General features: G+C 54.1%; 1 protein-coding gene across 5 annotated transcripts in view; it reads right to left on the bottom strand.

Moving 5' to 3' along the window:
* Acss1 (acyl-CoA synthetase short chain family member 1) overlaps positions 1-20,401 on the bottom strand; it is a 47,066-nt gene that overhangs the window by 24,229 nt on the left and 2,436 nt on the right. The window contains exons 1-2 of one of the 5 annotated variants that reach the window (XM_021252141.2): positions 11,689-12,317; positions 4,306-4,402 (exon numbers count right to left, since the gene is read on the bottom strand). In XM_021252141.2, coding sequence (XP_021107800.2) covers positions 4,306-4,402; positions 11,689-11,956 — 365 coding nt within the window. In that variant the 5' untranslated portion in view covers positions 11,957-12,317. Of the gene's footprint in view, positions 1-4,305; positions 4,403-4,590; positions 4,619-11,688; positions 12,318-20,401 lie in introns of those variants that run through there. The other 4 variants (XM_004874776.4, XM_004874775.4, XM_004874778.4 and 1 more) reach the window with 4 other exon arrangements.

Here is a 20,401-nt window from a genome sequence, read left to right as displayed (position 1 = left end):
ACTACTGTCCTGACAGGGACCTGACTGGGGAGCAGACACCATAGAGCAGCAAAGCCGTGCTCAGGCTCACCCAGTCTGCAGGCTCCAAAGCAGGAGAGAATCACAAAACAAGAACCAAGCTCAGACTGGGGACACTCAGAGGCGGGACTCTCCCAAGGACCAGCCCCACCCCTCCAGCCCTCAGGGGCAGAGGAAGGAGGGACTGCAGCTCCCAGGGGGCGGGTACTTGGCTATGTGCTCCTGACCATCCCAGAAAGTCCCTACAGAGGTCTCCTAGATACCCAGATAAGCTCCACAGTCATGACTGCTGCAGCCCAAACATCAGCCCACACTAAAAGAATGACAAAGGAGCACAGGGGTCACGTGAACGGATTCCAAACATGTCCCAGCCCCAACATCTGGAGCTGCAGTTAAGGACAGGCAGGGTCTAGTCAAACATCATGGATTCTAGCCACCAGAGTGCAAGGTCCAGTCCAAGCTTCTCAGCCAGAGCAACTGAGAGGTCTGCCTGGGCTCTGATGCAGGCAGGGGGCTCTGCATACTGCACATTGCTCAATGCCGCTGGCCTGTGCCCAGCAGGGTGCACAGACTGCAGTCACTCGGGGATCAGCAAGCTGTGACCATGTGACACGATTGCCCCAAGGCCACCTCATGTCCTTTGGTCCCCCTCTTCATCATCCTGTCTCAGCCTGGCCCCACCCACTGGGGATATGAACCTTCCTCTCCCAATCCCAGCCTGGGCTTTCAGCCTGCATGTCCTGTTCAGCATCCTGTAGCCCTGTGGAGGAAAAGTGTGAGTCCATCTTGCAAATGACAGCCTGAGGGCCAACATGGGGACAGCATGAGCACAGAGCAGGGGTCTCCACAGAGGTCAGCTCAGTGGTCCCAGCCCTTCAGCCTTGCTGCTCACACCTGTCCCCTCTGCCTCCCAAACTCAACCCCCTGAGGCCTCTTCCACCAGGTGTTCATGGCCTGACTTCCTGTTTCCAATCCCTTGAACCACAGGGCAGGCCACATCTGTGAGCTTCATAAGTGGCCACATTTGAAGACAACCAGGACACTTGCCTCTCTGGAAAGTGGATCCAGGCTGCAGCCCCCATGCCTACCCAGAGCAGCATGTGGGTGCCCATCTTGAACTTCCTCATGGGCCATCCACACTGACACTGGCTGAGTGGATTTTTGATAATGCAGTGCCCGATCCAGCACACTGGGGAGAAGGCCAACCCCTAGCACCCACAAGGAGCTTGAGGCAGAAAAGTCAGGGGGCTGGCACCCCCATATTCAGGACTCACTCACTGCAAATGAGCCCTACCCAATACAGAAGGCCAGGAGAGACCAAGCAAAGAATCACCCCACAAAAACCACATTCGGCTCAGGTGATGGCAGCAAGGCCATCAACCTGTTGCTATGTCCACGAGGCTGCTGGGACATCGTCCCAGCCCATACTCCAGCCCTAGTATCATCCAATCCCTAATTCTACAGATGCAATTATGACTCTCTCCTTTGGGCTCAGGTTCAAGTTCAGACCTTCCACAGAAGCCTCTGGGAGAAATGTGCTAGCTCAGAGGTATGATAAACATCAGCCAGGCACCTATTCCCTGCCCTCGCCTGTGTCAGACCCAAACACAGGCTGAGAGGGGTAAAGCAAGCTGCAGGCCCTGTCACCCCCATGTCATCCCCTACATAGACCCCAGGTTAGGCAGGAAGCTTGCATGCTGGTCAGAAAGGCAGTGGTCTTGAAGCCACTTCCATCCACCCAGACTGTTCTGGATTCCCTAGTTCCCACTGGTCTCTAGAACCTGCTCACCTGCCTGGGATGTGAAGGGGTGTCTTCTAAAGGATGACCACCTGGACGGCAGGACAGAGCAGCTGCCCAGGGTGCAACCCAGCACTTACCTTGGCACCTTGACCGGGCCTGGTGGCCTCCCAGCCCCCCCTCACAGTCAGAGGGCTGGGTGTGGGGGGAAGCAGCCTCAGTCATCACAGCTGCCTCAGGCTGAGCTACCTCATGGTGTCTTCCGCAAAGGACACTGGGACCTGGCTCCGGCTGCAAGTGGTCATGGCTCTGGGGTTGCAGCCACAGAAGGAAGGCGTGGGTGATGTGGACAAGTGGAAGACAAGTAAGGACACTCGACCCCCAAGGTTCCTAAAGTGCAACCCTTGAGCCTCCCTGGCTTGGGGCACAACGGGTTCAGATGCAGTATGCAGAACAGCACCCCCAAAGACAGCAGGGAGGTCCACTGTAAGCCGTAGCTGGGAGCTGGCTCCAGACCAACAGCCCAGGGAGCAGGAGGCAGAGCTGCGTGGTGCCAAGGGAGCAGGTGTGAAAGGTGTGAGTGTGCACGTGTGCATAACCACCCAAGCACACAACACATGGCAGCGCTTCCTGAGTCCCCTAACGGAGCTGTTACCGAGGGCTGGATCGATGGTTTCGGGGGAGGAGGTGTAGTCACAGTTTAGCTTGACTCTTCAGAAAGGCACCTGTCAGGGGTAACAGCCAAGACTGAGGCTCAGGACCCTTGAGGATGGGGATGTGTGAGCAGCCACCCAGCAAACTGGTTCCAGACAGGGTGCTGATGTGGCACATGAAGGGCTCCAACCACCGTTCATTGGGGCCCCAGTGAGTCTCCCCTGTGCACCATAGCATGGATGTGGGCTCCTCCCTCTGAACTCGCTGACCTGGGTGTGAGCCCCAGCAGCCCCCACCAAGCACCTGCCCTGGACAAGCCACTCCACCTCTGAGTCTGCCTCCTTCCCTGTAGTTTGGGTTAAAAATAATTTCTATTCAGAAAAAAATCAGAGCAGTAGTCATTTAAAGGGGAGGGGCAGCGACTGAGAAGGGGGGGCACAATTTTCTGGAGCAATGGCTGTTCTGTGCCTTATGAGATGGGCTGGGGTGACAGGAAAGACTCTTTCCCCAGGTCCCCTGACACTCCCCCAGACGGTAACTTTGGGGACACCAAAGCTTCCTGGTGCCAGGAAACCAGAGGGCACCAACATCCCAGCCTGTAGAGCCTCAGCCCCTCAGGTTCCTTTAAAGGACCAGGAGCCAGGGTGCTCCTCGGTGGTAGAGCACTGGACTGGCATACACAGGGCCAGGCTTTGAGCCCCAGCACCAAAGTGGGGGACAGGTTATGAGTCTGGACCTGGCTTGCTGGACCCACAAGGCCTGTGGCCATCCTAAGGACCCTGAGGGCCACTGCACCTGGCTTCTGGGCACGCAGGGATTTATTTAGGGGCTGTGTCTGTGCCTGCCAGCAGGACAACCAGCAGCAAGGATAGAGGCTCTCCTAGGAGAGGGAAGGAAGAAAATCTCATCTCAAACATCTGAAATGACCAGGAAAATAATTAACTGGTGCCCTTTGAGCGCTGCAGCAATTACAGATAACCTGTACTTACACTTTTCCCTCGAACAGCAACACAAATGGCCATCGGTACCAAGCCCAGCAAGGTATGCAGGCCATCTTGGACTAACTCTGTTTATTTTTAGACAAACAGAACAATAAACATGTCGCCCATCTCTGCCCCAGGCCACTTTGTTGCCATGGACCTGATGTCTCTGTCAGCGTTATCGTGCTGGCTTCCGTCCCAAGCATTCCTGAGTGGTTTTACATTTAATCCCATGTCACAGCAGTCAGCGGTGCTGGACTCAAAGATGGCAGAGGACACAGCATCCAGACCCAGGGACGACCAGTCCTCGAACAGCACCAAGGCTGCACCTGCTGGCACCTCTTCCCGGGGCTGCTCAGTGGGTCCCAGGAGCTCTACCCACTGTGGGACACGTTGGCAAAGGAGCGTCCCAGCCGTGGGAGCTGCACTGGCCTGAGGGCTGTGGGGGCCTTGAGCTAACCCAGGGCACACATGCCTGGCACATAGAATGTGCATAGAATCACTTAAGGATCAAAGAACAAAAACATTAAGTTTGCCCAAAGCTCTTTCAAAGCGTTCTTCACTGTTGCTCTCTCCTAAGGGTCCAGCAGGACAGGTGGTATGGCTGGAGCCCGTGATGTCAGCATTCACTTTATCAGCTGCCTCCAAGCCTCCTGTTCGGGGGCCAGGATCCTCTCCAAGGCTGAAACTCGCTCCCTGACACTGAGACAAGCCGTTCTCAGGGCGGCATGGGCCACATGGCTCCCTGCTCCATGAACCCTCACCAGCTTGGCTCAAGAGGACCCAGCTCCTCCTAAATGAAGAGGCTCAGGACCCAGAACAAAGGGGAGGCCAGGGCTGCTTCCAAGTAGGATGCCTCCTCTGTTAAGGCCACAGAAGGCCTCAGTGGCCCTGTGTGGGCAGGGGATGTCATACCTGTAGGTGATCTTCACTTCTGTGCCAGGTTCATCACGCTCCCAGATCAAAGCGACACTCTCAGGTGCCTTCCGGACATGCTGGTCCAAGCAGTTGACTGCACAGAAACAGGAGCACAGATATTAATTGCTGGGTGTAAGAGCAAAGATAGGGAGTCCACTCCCTGAGCGGGACCCTGCCCTCACCCACAGTTAGGAGAACTCACCTCCCTAGAGAGGGAGATGTAAGAGCTGTGAGGAGAAGCCAGTCACCATACGGACATGGTCTCACAACCCCCACGAGTACCTGAGGCAGCCATGGTCCCGGCCCTGGCTGCACTTTGGCACCTTCCAGCTCCTCCTCATCCGTGGGCCCTACTGGCCTCCTGCTTCCTGGGCTCCAGGGGTCTGTGTGCAGCCAGCACAGGGCAGACAGTTTGGGCCATGACTGTGGCCCACGGGTGTGGGTGCCCACCAGGGCCAGGAGCCAAGTTCTCTCCCAGGTGATCAGCCAGCACCCTGTACCAGCCTCTCCTGCACCATGGGAAAACACCATCCCGATTTCCCAGAATTCTCCCCGTTCCCCTCCTGTACCCAAGCTCAGATCACAAGGCTTCTGTAGAAACCGGTCTGTGCTGCCGTCTGCCCTAATCCTCACTTACCCAACACCCTGTCCCGATCATGAGATTTCAAAGGTGAGCCTCCTCCAACCCTGGAAGCCAGCTGCTTTCCACTTCCCACCCGTCTCCAGGAATTCAGAGGAAATGAGCGCCGTGGGAAACTCAGGGCACCTGCCACCCCCATCCCTCAGGGTCACCTTAGTGTTTCTGTGTGTAAATTATACCTAAAGTAAAGAATACACATGGAATTGTGATTCCCAAAGGTTACAGGAAGAAGGAAGGAAAGGGGAAGTCACTAATCAATGGGTATATTTCAGTTATGTAAGAGGACTAAGTACAGAACAGCGTACAGCTTCCATCTCTCTACACACAAACTGCACTGTACACTTCAAAATCTGTTTTTAAAAAAGTGTAACAAGGTAGATGCAGGGGAAAATACTAATGCTACTGACACGGAATTCCTCTGAAGCACTAGAACAGAGAAGAAATGACGAGAGAGAGAGAGAGAGAGAGAGAGAGAGAGAGAGAAACTGACAAAGGACTCAGAGGTAGGGCTGGAGGTACACAATCGTTGGGTGTTAGTGCACATGCAAAGGTGTACATGTGTGAATGGGTATGTAGGCATGTGGATGTGTAAGTATGTGCGTGTACAGGTGTGGGTGTGAGTGTGTGCGTGTACGGGTGTTTGTGCATTCATGGCTGTGTACGTATGCATATGTGTAGATGTGTGTACAGCTGCGTGTGACACTTCCCTGGCCACAAAGGGCTCACACACACCTGACACTCCACGTGGGGGTCGCTGAAGGACAGTAGGTGCCTGGACATTCTTCTCACTGAAGCGTGACAGCTTGAGGTCAGGTGAGCCCTGCTCAGAGCCCGAAGGTCATGTGCCAGCCAGAGTGGCAGAGCAGAGTGAGGCAGGCCCCTGCCACAGGTGGAGAGCACCAGGTGTGTGGGGAGCAGGGCACAGCAGCCATGTCCAGGATCTAGACAGGTCAGCATGGAGCACTTTCCCAATATGGGGCTCTGCCAGAGACCCCGCAGAGTCTGGGGAGTCCTCACTCCAGGCATTTTGCATAGTCCCCTTCCAGCCTACACACAGTCCCAGCTCACACTTCCTGTGTACTGGGCCCTACGCCTCCCTCTAAGGGCCTGAGATATCTGTTGTTGGCCACATGGCTTCAGGCCACCTGTCCAGGTCATGTCGGTGCAGTTGCTCAACCCAGAGCTTGGAGCTGTGGGTCACAAAGGCAGGGATGGTTGGGTCATGTCCTCCAGTTGCAGGGTGACATAGGGGTCTAACGGGCCCCAGGTGGCCCCACTGTGCGTAGGGAGGGAACACACATATTCTGGCTTTGGCCTTCAAATGGAAAGCCTCATTTTTGGCCAAAATTGGTGCTTCTCAACCTTGCAGGTGTCAGAATCTCAGAACCTCCAGAAGGGCTGTGAGCCCTGTCCCAGCCTCAAGCTGTGGCTGTGGTTTCAGGGCCCATGGGGACTCAGTTCCTGGGTCCATACCTGCACATTCCGCTTTGTGCACGGACTCCAGACCCCAGGGCTTTCTTTTCCTTTGGGGACCAGAGCAATCAAACACACTTGCCAAATGCTGTGTGACATCAGGTCCCCACTTTCTGGCTAGCAGCCTGCAACCAAGGCTAAACATCAGGTCTCCAGCCCGGCCCTATGCCAAGCACTCACTGGCAGCAGACAAAGCCCTCCTTTTTAGTCCAAACCTCAGCTTCCATCAGTCCAAGAATAACCATCCCTGACTTTGGCCATGCCTGCAAGAACTAGGTGTTTTCCATTGTAAGTTCAGAGGGTGGCTCACAAGGGAAACACAAACAAAACAACCCATCTCTGCTCACAGCCACCATAGTGTGAGGCATGCAGGGACTGTGGCCAGAGGGGCTCTTAGCATATACTCACAGTGCCTGCTACTGTCTGAATCCAGGACAGAAGAAAGGAAGGAAAGAAGGAGGGAAGAGGGAAAAAAGGAAATCCTTACATCTCTAAATTCAAAAAATGAAAAATAAAAACCTCACACAAAGAGTTGAGAAGTAGGACAAGAAAGTTTTGTTTCCACACGTTTCCAAGAAGGGCTGGCCAGGCCCCACCTCCCACTGCAAGCCTTCCAAGCCTCTCAACACATAATTCCCTCCCACCCCACTTCACCGTGACACTTCCTTCCTTCTTCTGGGTCACAAGGCTCTGGGGACCCTGGAGGAAAGGGGATGGGGATTGCATCACAATGTCCCCCAGCAGCTGTAACAACCTTAAGCAAGACACTCAGCTTGATCTGCTCTGTACTGTTAAATGAGCATTACAGGAGGCCACTCTCTTGCACAGACCCTCTCTGCCCCCACCTGCTCTGTTCTGTCCACTGGGACACTATGATGAAGCTTTGCCTAATTCTAGAATGGAGGAAGAGAACCCAGTTGAGATCCTTACATACATGGTTGTAATTCTGTCCTTTGATAATGAATTTAGGAGCCACTCCTCGTTAGAATGAGACTCCATGGCCTCGGTTATTCACTACCATCCTGGAGTTGGGTCCTTTATGTCCACATCTGCACAATGGGGCCACCAACCCCTCCCTGTTGGCATCTCGAGAGACAGCTGAGGCCCCTGGGAGCAAAGTGCCAGCCCTTGGCCACCATGCTTGGTCCTGTCGCTGGAGCTCGGGTCCTGCCTGGGCCCTCAACCCAGCCTGCAACAGTTACACTAATGCCTGTTGGTGGGCCATGGGTTTTTAGTTTCATTAACAAGAAAAGAATTACAAGAGTTATTATTTCCATTACAAAGATGGAACATGCTAACATAGGAATTTTCAAGAACTTCTTTTTAATTTTTTTTGGCAGTGCTAATGGAAACCAGGGCCTCCAGCTGGCTAGGCAAGAGCTCTGCCACTGGCCACACCCCCAGCCCTAGCTCACTGGTTGGATGTTTAAATATATCCCTCACACATAGTCCGCCTGTAAGTGAACCCAGCACACAAAAATACAATCTTAATAAAAGGAAAAGTGAGAGTTAATAGTCGCAAAAGGATTCACAATGGTTTTTCTTTAAATAGCAAACCTCATGGCACATTTTAAAATATGACATCAGTCACAAAATATCATATTTGCCAACTTTCCAGAAGAGAATGCTATTTAAAGTAAGTCAGGATTCTGATGAGGGAGAAGAATCCAGAGATCCTTCCAGAGGACCCGCCCCCCAAGATTGGAGTCAATTTTCATTTAGAGTTCCTGAAAAACCCTAGAAAAGCTGATTCAATCACTGAGAGGAAAATGAAGTAGAGGGTGTGGATGTGGCATCTTGCTGTCATCAATCCGCTTTCTGAATGACTGGAGGCATGTCACAGAGGAGACAGTGACAGTAAAGTGACCTCCATTCCAGCAGAAACACCCCAAAAAGCATGGAAAAGGGCTGGGGTTGCAGCTCAGTGTTATAGCATTTGCCTAGCCTGTGAGAGACCCTAGGTTCCCCAGCAGAGAGAGAGAGAGAGAGAGAGAGAGAGAGAGGCAGAGAGAGAGAGAGGCAGGAGGAGTAAGGCTCAATAAGAGCTCGATATTCAATGCTTTATTAAATAGTTTGTTCGCCCTCTTACTTGAGTAAGAATATGTAAATATATATATGTATTTTATAATATATATTTTTAAATAATATATATATTTATATATATTTTATATATATATTTTAAAATAAGTCAGACTCAAAATTGGAGTTTAGAAAAGGGAGTTTAGCTGTGCTTTGAAAGCAGTACACAGTTTCCCTCCACTTTCACATTTACAACTTCCTGACCTCTGGAGTCTTTAGTATCTGTCAAGCTTCACAAAGAACAGAGCCAAGTTTCAAGGGCGGGAAAGAATCCTTCAGAATTTGGATTTCCAGAGAAGCTTCGGCAAAGCAAAGGGAGATGCAGCAGAGGCCCTGCCCTGGGGCCTGGGACACCGTCACCCACCCCTGGGCATCAGAGCTCAACTGCAGCTTTGAGGGATCTGTGTGACTTTCAAAGCCTGCTTCCCACCCACCCTAGGCTGGTCAGTTCCTATGAAACCCAGCACTTGGCAGGTCAAGGCCTCCTCAAGTGCTTCATTAATAATTAACACTGGCTGCTGATTGGGCTGCAGTGTGCCCAGGACTCTACAAGTTTTATCTAATCCCAAGAAGAGCCCCATGCTGGGGATGCTGATAACCCCACCCCACTGATAAGATAAGGAAACTGCAAGCAGGTAGCCCTCCCTCTCCAGGCCAGAAGGGGCTAACAAGGCATGCCCTGACCTCTTGGACCGTCCACCCAGGACAGTGCCTGGGCCTTGCTGACTTGCTGTGAAAAGCCTTGCATAGTTTTGGAGACAAGTCCTGAGACTCAGTCATCCGGGCTGTACTGCTCAATTTTCTGTTACTAGAATGAAATACCTGAGGTAGCTCAGCTCTGGAGGCTCTCAGGCCCGCACTGGGCAATGATCCTGTGGACAAAGTCTCCGGTAGTGCAAGATATCACATGGCAGGAGGCAGGGAGCTCATGCTTGTGTGTGTGTGTGTTTGTGTGTGTGTGTGTGTACACGCATGCATGCATTCACACACACCCATGTGTGTCTTCTGCTCCCCCCGCCTCTTTTTTGTTTGGTACCAGAGATCGAACTCAGGACCTTGTGCTTGCGAGGCAGGCAGTGGCACCACTGAGCTAAATCCCTGGCCCTCTCCCATCTTTTTACAAAGCCACAGGATTCCCACCATGAGAGCTGCACCCCATGACCTTACCAAGCTCTAATCACCTCCGGAGTCCTGACCCACAGTACCTAGTGAGCAGTGGACTTGGGGTGCGTTCATATGTAACAATAGTGACGAGTCCAGAACTCAGTATGCATGATCCTTAGTTTACAGACAGGAAACTTGCAAGCCAACCAAACAAAAGGCAGGATTCAAACCGAAAGACCTCTGAACTGCACTGTGCTTCGCTGCCACCCCGTGCCATGTTTGCTTGGTCTGTGCCATCTCTGGCACGTGATTTCTCATGCTGCTGGGCTTAGATAGTCTTCACCTGCCCTGGTTTGGGGCACAGGCTGGCATTCACAGACCTGAGGCCTGGCAACCACTTGCTAAGTAGGGGCGGCAGGTTTGCACCAGGTAATCTGCAGCTGCTGTGGCCTCAGGCCACATTTGGAGAACTGGTCCAGATGTCCCTGAAGGGAGGATGCAAGATGCAAGAGGCCAATGTCCTGCTGGTTTGCCATGCTCAGCAGACAGACCCAGCCAAAGCTTCTCCACCCTCCACAACTTTCTAGGCAGCTCCCTGCTCCTGTGGCCTGGCCTTTGCCAGATGAGAGGACAGACACTCCACCTGAGCCAGGAGAGCTACCAAAAACTGCTCTGCTACCAGTCAGTTTTCTGAAACTGTGTCTGGCTCGGCTCTATCAAGGGAAAGAGGCGGAATTCCCTGCTTCACAAACCAATTCTTGACGTCACTGGTCTTATCAGTTCAACCCTGAAGGAGCCAACTGTGGCCTCCGCCTGCCACGGAGTCCAGAGGCGGCTCCTAGAGGACCTGCTCTGTGCCCTGGCTGTGCCCTGGCCATGCCCTGGCCAGCCCCACTGCACCACCCCTCAAGGGCACATTCCACCCACTCTGTACACTCAAGGCTTTCTCCTTCCCCACTGGTTCAAGGACAGTGGCTGCTGACTCCATTGTAAAGAAAACACTAATCAAGTGACTCGTTTTGATTAAACCTGCAACATAGGATACAAACACTTGTCCAAAGATCCTTTGAAAAGCAGACACTGCCTATCACTTCATGGCAATTTCTTAATATAACTAAAATTTCTACAGCTTATTGATCCCTAGTGAGCCCTGAGCCAGATCTACACCTCCTACAATGTCCTGCAGCCGGCCTAAGAGAAGAGCACTGTTGTCTATTTCACAAGAGCCAGACTAAGGCTCAGAGGAGCAGAGAAATGGAGACACCACATCCCACCTCATTGCTGCCTTGAGCAGGGCAGGACCTTGCTAGGAAGGCCCCTGCCCCAGCCCAGGCTCCCATCCAGATGCCCAGGGATACCCTGCCTGTCCAGCCTGGGCTGCCTCTTCAGATGCAGGAGAGGGCAAGCACGCCCCCAGCCCAGATCTCAGCCCAACAGCAGGACTCAGGCTCAGGAGAATCCAGAAGACTAGGGCTTAGTGAAGCTGGTTTCTGTGACCCCCACGCCACCACCAGGTGTGCAGCAAATGTGGCAGAGGCTGGTCCTCTGGGACTGAGAACTTCCGCAAAGAGATAACCCACTCTGACCGCTTGTGAGGCACTCTCCTCCCTTGGACCCCACAACCACCCGGCTCTCGTTTCAGAGCCGTTCCACCCTTCTAGAGACCCTCCCGCTCTGCGCCATTCTCCCTGGCCCCCCCTTGCTCTCCTCCCCCGGCCCCCAAGCCATCTTCCCCTGGGACCCCTGCGCGATTCTCCCAGGGCCACCGCCAACTGTTTGTTTACACGGCTGTGCTGGTCCCCAGGCGCGTCTCAGGTGGAGATAACTGCCAGGCGCTTTCCGTTTGTTCTGGGGCCGCTCCCCAGCCGTGCTCCGCACCCGCCTGGCAGGTATCGCCCAGGTTCCCTCAGCTCACGCCCCGAGTCTGACTTGGGGACAGTGCCCCAGTCCCATTTGGGGACAGTTTCCGTGAGCCTTGCGCGGACCAAGGCGCGAAAGGAGGGATTCGGGGCGCGCAGCTGGGACCCGCGGGACCGGGGTGACAGGATGCAGAACCCGGGCCGCGGGACCCGACACCCACTCACCCGACACGTTGAGCCGGCCCCCCAGGAACCAGCCGATCCTGCCGCTGCCGAAGTCGCAGTCGCAGACTGTGTGGTAGGGTGTGTCCCACACCAGCGAGTCGCGCGCGAGGGACCCCCAGAAAGTGGCGGGCTCCAGAGCCGCCTGCTCGCGTTGCGCAGGGTACGAGGATGCCCGGGCCTGGGGGGACACCGCGGGGGCCCCGCCCCTCGCTCGCGCCAGGACGCCCCGCAGCCGCCCCACGCCTCGGCCCAGGCTGCGCGCCGCCATCGCCTACGCTGGTGCCGCTGCCGGAGTCTCGCACCCGATTTTCTGGGCCTGCCCGGCCCCGCCCCTCCCCGGTCCCCAAGAGCCACCTCCGCCGGGCCAGGAGGAGAAGGAGGAGCTGCGAGGGGAGGAGGATCGGGAGGAGGAAGAGGAGAGGAGGCGGTGGTCCCGCGCCTGTCCGGCCCGCGCCGGGTAGTTTGCGCGCCCGCAGAGCCCCGAGTTTCTCTGTCCTAAGCCCTGAGGCAGGGGCGAGGGGCGCTCGCTGCGGCCGCGGGGCTGCGGACCTGGGGGTGAGGGCGGAGCCACAGCGGTTGGGGCCGAAGGCATAACTGGGGCCCGGCCCGCGCCGGGTAGTTCTGCGCGCCTTAACGCCCCCCCTCCAGCGTCCTCCCCTTCCAGCGCTTTCCGCGCTCCTTAGGCCCAGGGTTTGGACAGCCCATCTTGGACCCCAGCCATTGCCCCACGTCCTGTCCCCCACCCGCTGTCCTGGGGCCCGCGGCCGTCACTTCCTGCCCAGGAAAAAGTGAGAGAAAACAACAGCAAGAATCTAGCCAACGTGGACGGGTTTGGGGCGGCGAGGTTTTTTCCTATTTGGTTGTCTGTGGCCGGGGTTCAAACCCTGCATTTCTAGCACTGGGACTTTGCTTGGCCCAGTGCTTTGACTTCTCGGGCTCATTTTCCTTCTCTGCAGGACTGGAGCAACCCTCCTGGGAGGGGCAGGATAAATCCAGACTCAGATTTTCCCGCAGTGGGCCCCCAGGACAGAGCTCAGCCCTGAGGTGGAGGAGGTGTTGTTCAGGGGCCAGGAAGGGACTTGTCTTTGCCAGTTCTGAAATATTTCAACACCCAAGAAGTAAACACACAATGCACAAGATACACAACAGAGAGAGGGATTTTGGAAAACAGGTTTGTTGAGTTATTTGGGCTATGAAAGATCCCTTCCTGTAGGCTGTGACCATGATGCTGCCCAGGGCAGAGCCTGGCCTCAGAGGAGCCCTAGGGTGTGTGGGACCTGCCACCTTCCAGGAACAGTCGGGCAGGGACATCGGCACGTGCCCCACACCATGCCAGACACTCAACATGCATGTCCATGTAGATGAAAAGTTATCCCAAGCCTGATGTGGTGGTGCACACCTCTAATTCCAGCATTCTGGCAGGGGGAAGTAGGAGGATTGCAAGTTCATGCCCAGCCTGGTCCTTTTAGCTACTTAAAGAGGCCCTGTGTCAAAATTAAAATTTATCAAAAGAGCTGTAGATGAGCTCATCGTTTATAGGCCCTGGGTTCAATCCGCAAAGAGTGGGGTTATGTGTTATCCCAGACAGGTGGGGCAGAGTACACCTGCAGTCCAGCTACTCAGGAGGAGGATTCGCTTGAAGCCAAAATAAGCCTGGAAAACATAGCAAGATCCTGTAAAAAAACAAAACAAAACCAGACCAAATCAAGCCTTGGGGAGAGCCAGACAACATACACACACACACACACACACACACACATAAGCAAAAAAAAAAAAAAAAGAAGAAGTTACCTAGTATTATCAACCCACTCTGATTGTCAGCTCCCCAGTGGAACAAACAAGGAAACTGAGCCCAGACAAAGAGCACATGGTTGGCCAACAGAAGAGGAAGGCTGGCACCAGCACTTGGCCCAAGCTCCAATTTTTAATCAATATATAAAATGGGTGAACAGAGAAAGATTATGATGTGGCAGTTAGTCGCAGAGATGGCACCGACACTGCCTCCTGCCGTGTACATAATAGCTGGCTGTTTTGTCCCAGAACCCAGACTGGGAGCAGCCCCATGGTGCAGCACATGCTCAGCCCATGTGAGGGCCTGGCATCTATCCCCAGCACCACACACACATGCACCAAGAGCCTGGCTTCCCCTCTGACCCTGGCTGGCCTCCTTGTTTGACCAACAGGGCCCGACAGAAGTGGTGCTGAGACCACTCTAGGTCCCACAGCTCCAGGACTTGTGAGGTACAGACTCTCGGGGAGAGGAACAACTGCTAGACTTGGAGGAGTCTACCCTGGGTCTTCTGGCCCCAGCCACAAGAGCCTCATCCATGGTACAAAAGAGCTTCCCAGTCAGCTCACAAAACTGAGAAGTAATTGAATGTCAACAGAAGCCACTAGATGTTGGTATGCTTGTTACTCAGCCATCAATAGCTGATACAACTTCAACCAGAAGTGTATGGCTTTCTCTTACTCACTGGCCTCTGCTGTCATCCCCTTTACTGGTTGTTTTTCATGTCTTTGCGCTTGAAGTGTTGGAGACCCTGCAGCTCCAACTCTCCAGTCAGTATCTGTAGCCAGGACCTTTCCTGCCACTTACAGTCCCTATTCAAATGTGCAGTCACCATCTAGAGCATATCTATATCAAGTCCCCTCCAGGTCAGGGGACATAAGATACACTTCCTGTGGTCAGGCAGGTATCTTTCTCACCTGAGGCTCCTCCCTTGTGCACACGGTCTGTCACCCATCAGCAGATCCCAGAGGCCTGACTTCAGACTATCAACAGCACCTGACATTCTCCCATCCTGCCCCTTCCCATCTCAACCACACCCAGCTGCTTTTTGATTATTCAGTAGCCTCCCAAGGGCTTCCACCCTGCCCTGCATCCTTACCAGAACCCACCGAGGCTCCTATAACACAAAGGTCAGGCTGGGCTGCAGATCTGTGATGAGCACCTGCCTAGCATATGCCAGCCCCTGGGTTCCACCCTCAGTGCTGCAAAATAACAAAGGCTTGATGAAGCTGTCCTGCATCTCAGAGCAGTCCAAAGGCTCCTGAGTTCCAAGATAGGTCGGGCCTCACTCTCACCCTGGCACAAGGATGCATCCCAGGGCCTTGGGCCCACCTGACACCTTGCAGAGCCCCAGAACATGGGGCCCATCTCCAGCCTGTTGCAACAGAGCCTGCATTTGATCCATCTCCAGGAGACCTGTGTGCACATTCACACCTCAGAAGTGCCCCTGGCCAAGCACAGGCACTTGCACACTTGTCATCCCAGCTACCCGGGGAGGGTGAGACAGGAGACTCACTTGAGCCCAGGAGTTCCAGGCCAACCAAAGCAACATAGCAAAGCCCCATCTTGAAGAAGCCCCCAAAAAAGAAGAAGCAGCGTGGCCCTCCCTTATCCAGCCTCGCCCCTCCAGGATCCCATCTCCCATCATCTCCCCCACCTCAACTCAGGTTCCAGCCACTCAGGCCTCATCCTGCCCCTCCAACTCCAGGCACTCAGCCCCAGGACCTTAGCACGTGTTGTCCTTCTCCCCAGAGTCTCCACCCCAGAGATTCACAACCTCCTAACCTCTTTCAGGTCTCTCCAAACATCCCTTAAACCAAGAGGGCCTCTCTGCCACCTCCCTGAAGCCAGGCCTCAGCTCTCAACCCTAGTCCCAGCCCTGATTTTATTTTCCATGCATGTATTTGCTCTGTTTTCCTGTTCCTCCTAGCAAGAAGGAGCTCTTTGAGAGAATTTGCTGCGCTGGCCTTGGCATAACTGTGTCCACAGCAGATAGGAGCATCCCAGCATATAGTGAGTGCCCCATAGGAGTTTGCCAATTAATGAGAAAGATGTAAACAGAAGGCACCATCATAGTAACCTGGGCACACAGGTGATGCCATCTCTTTCCATCACCTTTGTTTTCTAAGTCTCCATATGTTTGAAATCACGAAAGTACACCACATGATTTCTTTTTCATCTTTTGGGGCTGGGGCTGGAATGTTGAGCACATGCTCCTCCCCTGAGTTGCGGGCCACCCCGCCCCCCTCCTCTAACATCTGGAAACTTGTCCTCTTCAGGCTGGATAAAGAGAAACAGCTGTGTGCCCACAGAACATTTCAGAGCCAACCAAGTAGCACAGGAGTTTCAGTTTCTGCTGCCTGATGCACTCTAGAGCCCGCACAGGAACCCTGTGACTGTCACCACCCGCTGAGGCCAAGGTCATCCCTGCTGCCACCCTCTGGCAGCCAGTAATTAGTACTCCCAGAAAGGTGCCCCACGGCCTGGTCCCTGGAGTCCTCACCCAGCAGTGTGGGTCACCTTTTCTTCCCAGAGGACCTATGTGGGTTGGTTTCTGTGGGGATTCAGGCTCCTCTTCCATCTCAGGACTGATGCTCCTGTTGGAGGTGATTCTGGACCCGCTGAACCCAGAAATGGAGGCTGCTGGCCTCACTTTGCTTGACAAACAAGCTTGGAGCCACCAGGCTAGGCAGTCCAAGAGCGGAGAGGCTACTGCCTATTGGGGGAGCAGATTCAGGGTGCAGTCCACTGACTCCCCTTTGCATTCACCTTCATCACTCCTGCCCTGCATGACTCAAAGAGGTGGGCACCCAGATGCTCCCGAGGGTGGAAGGACCTTACTGGATCATTTCCAATTCTAGAATGGGGCAGCAGTGTTCCAGTGGGTAGAGTGGGGTGGGTGGGGGCAGAGAGGAAAGGGCAGAGGAGAGCAGGGGCACAGCACAAAGCAGATCAGTCATCTCAGAGTTGCTGGCCTTGGTAGTGCAGCCAGGGGCAGGACAGCAGAGAGACAGCTGGTGGCTTCCATCAGTGCCTGCCATTCCCTTCAAGCCAGCATCCTGTGGGTTGACACTCGCCTGTGGGTAGTGGGCTGCATTGTCTCTGACCCTGAGGTCTCTGAAGGTCAAATGAATAGCCCTCCTTTAGCTTGGCAACATGCACATATTAGGGTGAGCGATCCCATCTTCATTTTTAGCCTGGTTAGTATAAGAGCTCAGTCTCAAACAGTGGCCACCTGTAACATTTATCTAACATAAGAAATAGTGAGTGTGGTGCTGCATGTCTGAAATCCCAGCACTTGGGAGGCTGAAGCAGGAGGATCACAGGTCCAGGTCAGCCTGGGCTACATAGTGAGTTCAAGGCCAGCCTGAACTATTAGTGAGACTCTGTCTCAAAAAACAAAACAAAGCAACAACAAAAAGCAATATTGGTTGATAAAAGACCCTCCCATCAGCAAGCCCTGCAAAGCCAACAAATCCAGCACTGTGAAGTCAGTGGCCTCCAAAGAACCTGCAAGTCCCTTGCGCTCTCTTCATCTGCCTATACCCTTCTCCCCAGTGACAGTCACAGGATGTCTGTAGCCCCCGTATACACTTCCCAAGCTGAGGGACATAGGGACAGGGCCTTTACAAAACTCTCAGTGAGATTATGGGTGATGGGGGTGGGCAGGAACCAGTTCAAATAACGAGGATGGGAAACAAAAACAAAGTGGAAAGTGGAGACAAGAGCACTGAAGAGGACCCAGGGAGGGGCCTAAAAGTTGTAGGCTGCTCGTGGCTTCATGAGGAGCAAGGCTCCCTTCCCTTCTGCTTCCCATGAGCTGGGTGGTAACTGCAAAGGACGGGGTGTCTGCATGACATCACTTCACAGCAGGGTCCCAGCCCCCATGCAGCCACCACCCACCCAGTGTCTCACACACAACACTGCCAACTGATCCCTGTGGCCCTGCCCTGCCACCCTGCCCTCTGCAGGGTCCATCCAGACACCAGAACACACAGGACAGGAGGGGTGACCATGGCCATCAGGAGCAGGACAGACAGAAAGTGGGACCAGGGCAGACTCCAGTGGCATGGAGCAACCTTCCTGCAGTTTCCCGGGGCAGCAGGACACAAAAGAAGCATGACCCAGTGGGGTCACTCCATCAGTTCTAGCAACAGCTGACTAAATAACCTCAGCACCAAACCTGCTGTTTTTCCTTCAGGTCTGGATTGGAACCCAGGCCCTCCTGCATGCTCAGCACCCGCTGTATTGCCATGCTGCACCCCAGCACCCTGGTAACTGTCAGAACTCCCTCTGGCCTTCAAAGTGATACAAAGGTGTGCGCTCTGCATGCATGGAGGTGCCTCAGCTGGCACCTTGAGCCTCCCTGGTGCAGCCTGCACTGCCTAGCCCAGCAACCCTCACACTGTCCCTCATGATCTGGAGACTGTGGACCTGTCCAGTTTGGAGGCTGTGTGCTGCAGTTCCTAGGCTTCTCAGCTCCTCCAAGATAAGGGACTGGGGTGGGGACAGGGCTGTCCAGATCCCAGAGCTCAGCCCTGTTGCCCCACCTCAGACCCCACAAGCAGATGACATCAACCATGACAGCTCTGTGTGACTCCAGGAGCTTCTCTGTGGACCCAGCACTCCGCCCAGCCCAAATGAGGGTTTATGACACAGCTCAGCTTTGAGACTCAGGCCACAGGCAAGGCTGGTCAGGAAAACTAAGCTGGACGTGGCTTTCCCTGGGGCTAGTCCCTACAGGTCCATACAAGAGATTACATCTGGCCTCATCCGGGGACACCAGTGGGATCCCAAGAAGTTGTTCATCCGCTGATCAGGACCAAGCATCCGCCAAGTTTCAGAGCCCTAAAATGAGAAGTGATGAAGCCAGCACCGCGCCACCTAGTGGTGGGATTGTGCCGCTGACTTCAACGCTGCCTTGGATCCCTGGGAGTTGTGTGCAAACTGCTAGGTAAGGCTGAGGCCGGTCGGAGGATGCGTCCTTGTGCCAAGGTGAGGGTGAGGCTTGACCTCTCTTGGAACTCAGGAGCCTCTGGATTGCTCTGAGATGCAGGACAGCTTCATCAGGCCTTTGTTCTTTTGCAGCACTGAGGATGAAACCCAGGGGCTGGCACATGCTAGGCAGGTGCTCATCACAGATCTGCAGCCCAGCCTGACCTTTGTGTTATAGGAGCCTCGGTGGGTTCTAGTAAGGATGCAGGGCAGGGTGGAAGCCCTTGGGAGGCTACTGAATAATCAAAAAGCAGCTGGGTGTGGTTGAGATGGGAAGGGGCAGGATGGGAGAGTGTCAGGTGCTGTTGATAGTCTGAAGTCAGGCCTCTGGGATCTGCTGATGGGTGACAGACTGTGCACAAGGGGAGCCTTTACCACAGGAACCTGCCCTGCCCAGAGCTCAAAGATTCCCAGGGGTGGGTTTCCTCCAGGCCACTCAGGCCAGAGAACCAAGAGGCTGCAGCATTCCCAGGGCAAGAGTGGGACGGACCACTGCAGCAGAGCTGGAGGAAAGTGCTCAAGATGAAGCATGGGGCACAAGAGTGTCCTGGTTGGGAATTTCTCAAAGGATCTGCATTGCGCCTCTAGGTGACATAATGGACACATGCTCATGCACACACCACCCCCTCTTGCAGTGTGGGGCTTATGTGATCACTGTTAAGGCATCACTGGCTCTTGGGGGCTTCCAACAAATGACATTCAAAGAGATCTCAGAACATCCTTGCCACTTGTGTCCCTCGTCCCTTGGCTCTGGACTGGATAATTGTCAGTCATGGTACAGAGCTGGCAGTGTGTTGCAGTGGGAAATAAGAGAGGCTCTGTGGTCAAAGTAGGAAAAATTTCAGTTAGATCCTGGCAGGAGCTCCAGCAGTCACAGCATGGTGTCTGAGATAACAATGTATCGTGTTCTTGCAAACCACTAAGGGCTATAAGTTCTTGCCACAAAAAGGATAAATATGGGAGGTGAAGATGTGCTAACTGGCTCTATTTAGCTATTCCTCCACATCTACATATTTCAGAACCTCACACACACCTATAAATATATAAAATTTTTGCCAATTAAAAATTTAATCAATTTTTTAAAAGCAGCAGTGAAAAGAAGAGGTGGGTGGTCTTTGGTGGAAGGGATGAGAGAAGTCCTAAAACTTGAGGAGACAGCTACATCCTGCCATGCTGGAGGCAGGATCAGGAAACATGGCTGTGACTGAGATGTTAGAGCCAGTAGGAGAATGGAGGGGGCACAGCCTGGACTACTGGGTGCAAATGCAGCCCTGAGACTTCAGCCTGGCCCCATACCAAGTCAGGTAAAGCAATGGCTTTGCCAGGCAACAGGTGACAATAGGCATCTGGGTGGGAAGAGGAAAGAGAAAGGACCTTGGCTTGGACTCTAAGGAGCCCAGGAAAGGCTTAGGGTTGGGGTGGCAGTGACAGCAGGCTGTCTCTGCCCCTGCTCCACATGCTGAGCTGTCCTCAGCAAGGTGATAGTGGTGGGGAACAGGATGGAACCCTGCAGAGGGGCCTGCTGTGGAGTCATCCCAGGTGACTGCGACATTCTCCAGGGAGCAGGCTCAGGATCAGCACTCCAGTACTGTGACAAAATGCCTGCATCAGTTAGCCAGCTTGGAAAAGAAGAAAGGCTGAGTTCATATAAGGGTTTCAGAGGTGTCTGTCCCCTGTCACCTGCCCCGAGTGCTGTAGGCCTATGTCTGAGGTCCACCACAGGGAAGTGCCTGACAGCAGAGGCCAAAAGGGAGGAAAGGGCCCAGTCCCAGTCTCCCCTCCAAGGTCACACTGTGACCTCACCTCCTCCCCAGGGCCACCTCCTATCATCCCACCTGCTCCCCACAGCATCACAGGCTAAGGACCAAACTTTTGACACCCAGACTCTGAGGGATGTTCAGGGTCCAAAGCAACATAGTGCTCATGCAC

Source organism: Heterocephalus glaber, unplaced genomic scaffold (genome assembly GCF_053883595.1).
Source record: "Heterocephalus glaber isolate CG9 unplaced genomic scaffold, H.glaber_assembly_v1.0 deba00001532, whole genome shotgun sequence".
Lineage (NCBI taxonomy): Eukaryota > Metazoa > Chordata > Mammalia > Rodentia > Bathyergidae > Heterocephalus > Heterocephalus glaber.
This window is presented reverse-complemented; position numbering and strand designations above follow the sequence as displayed.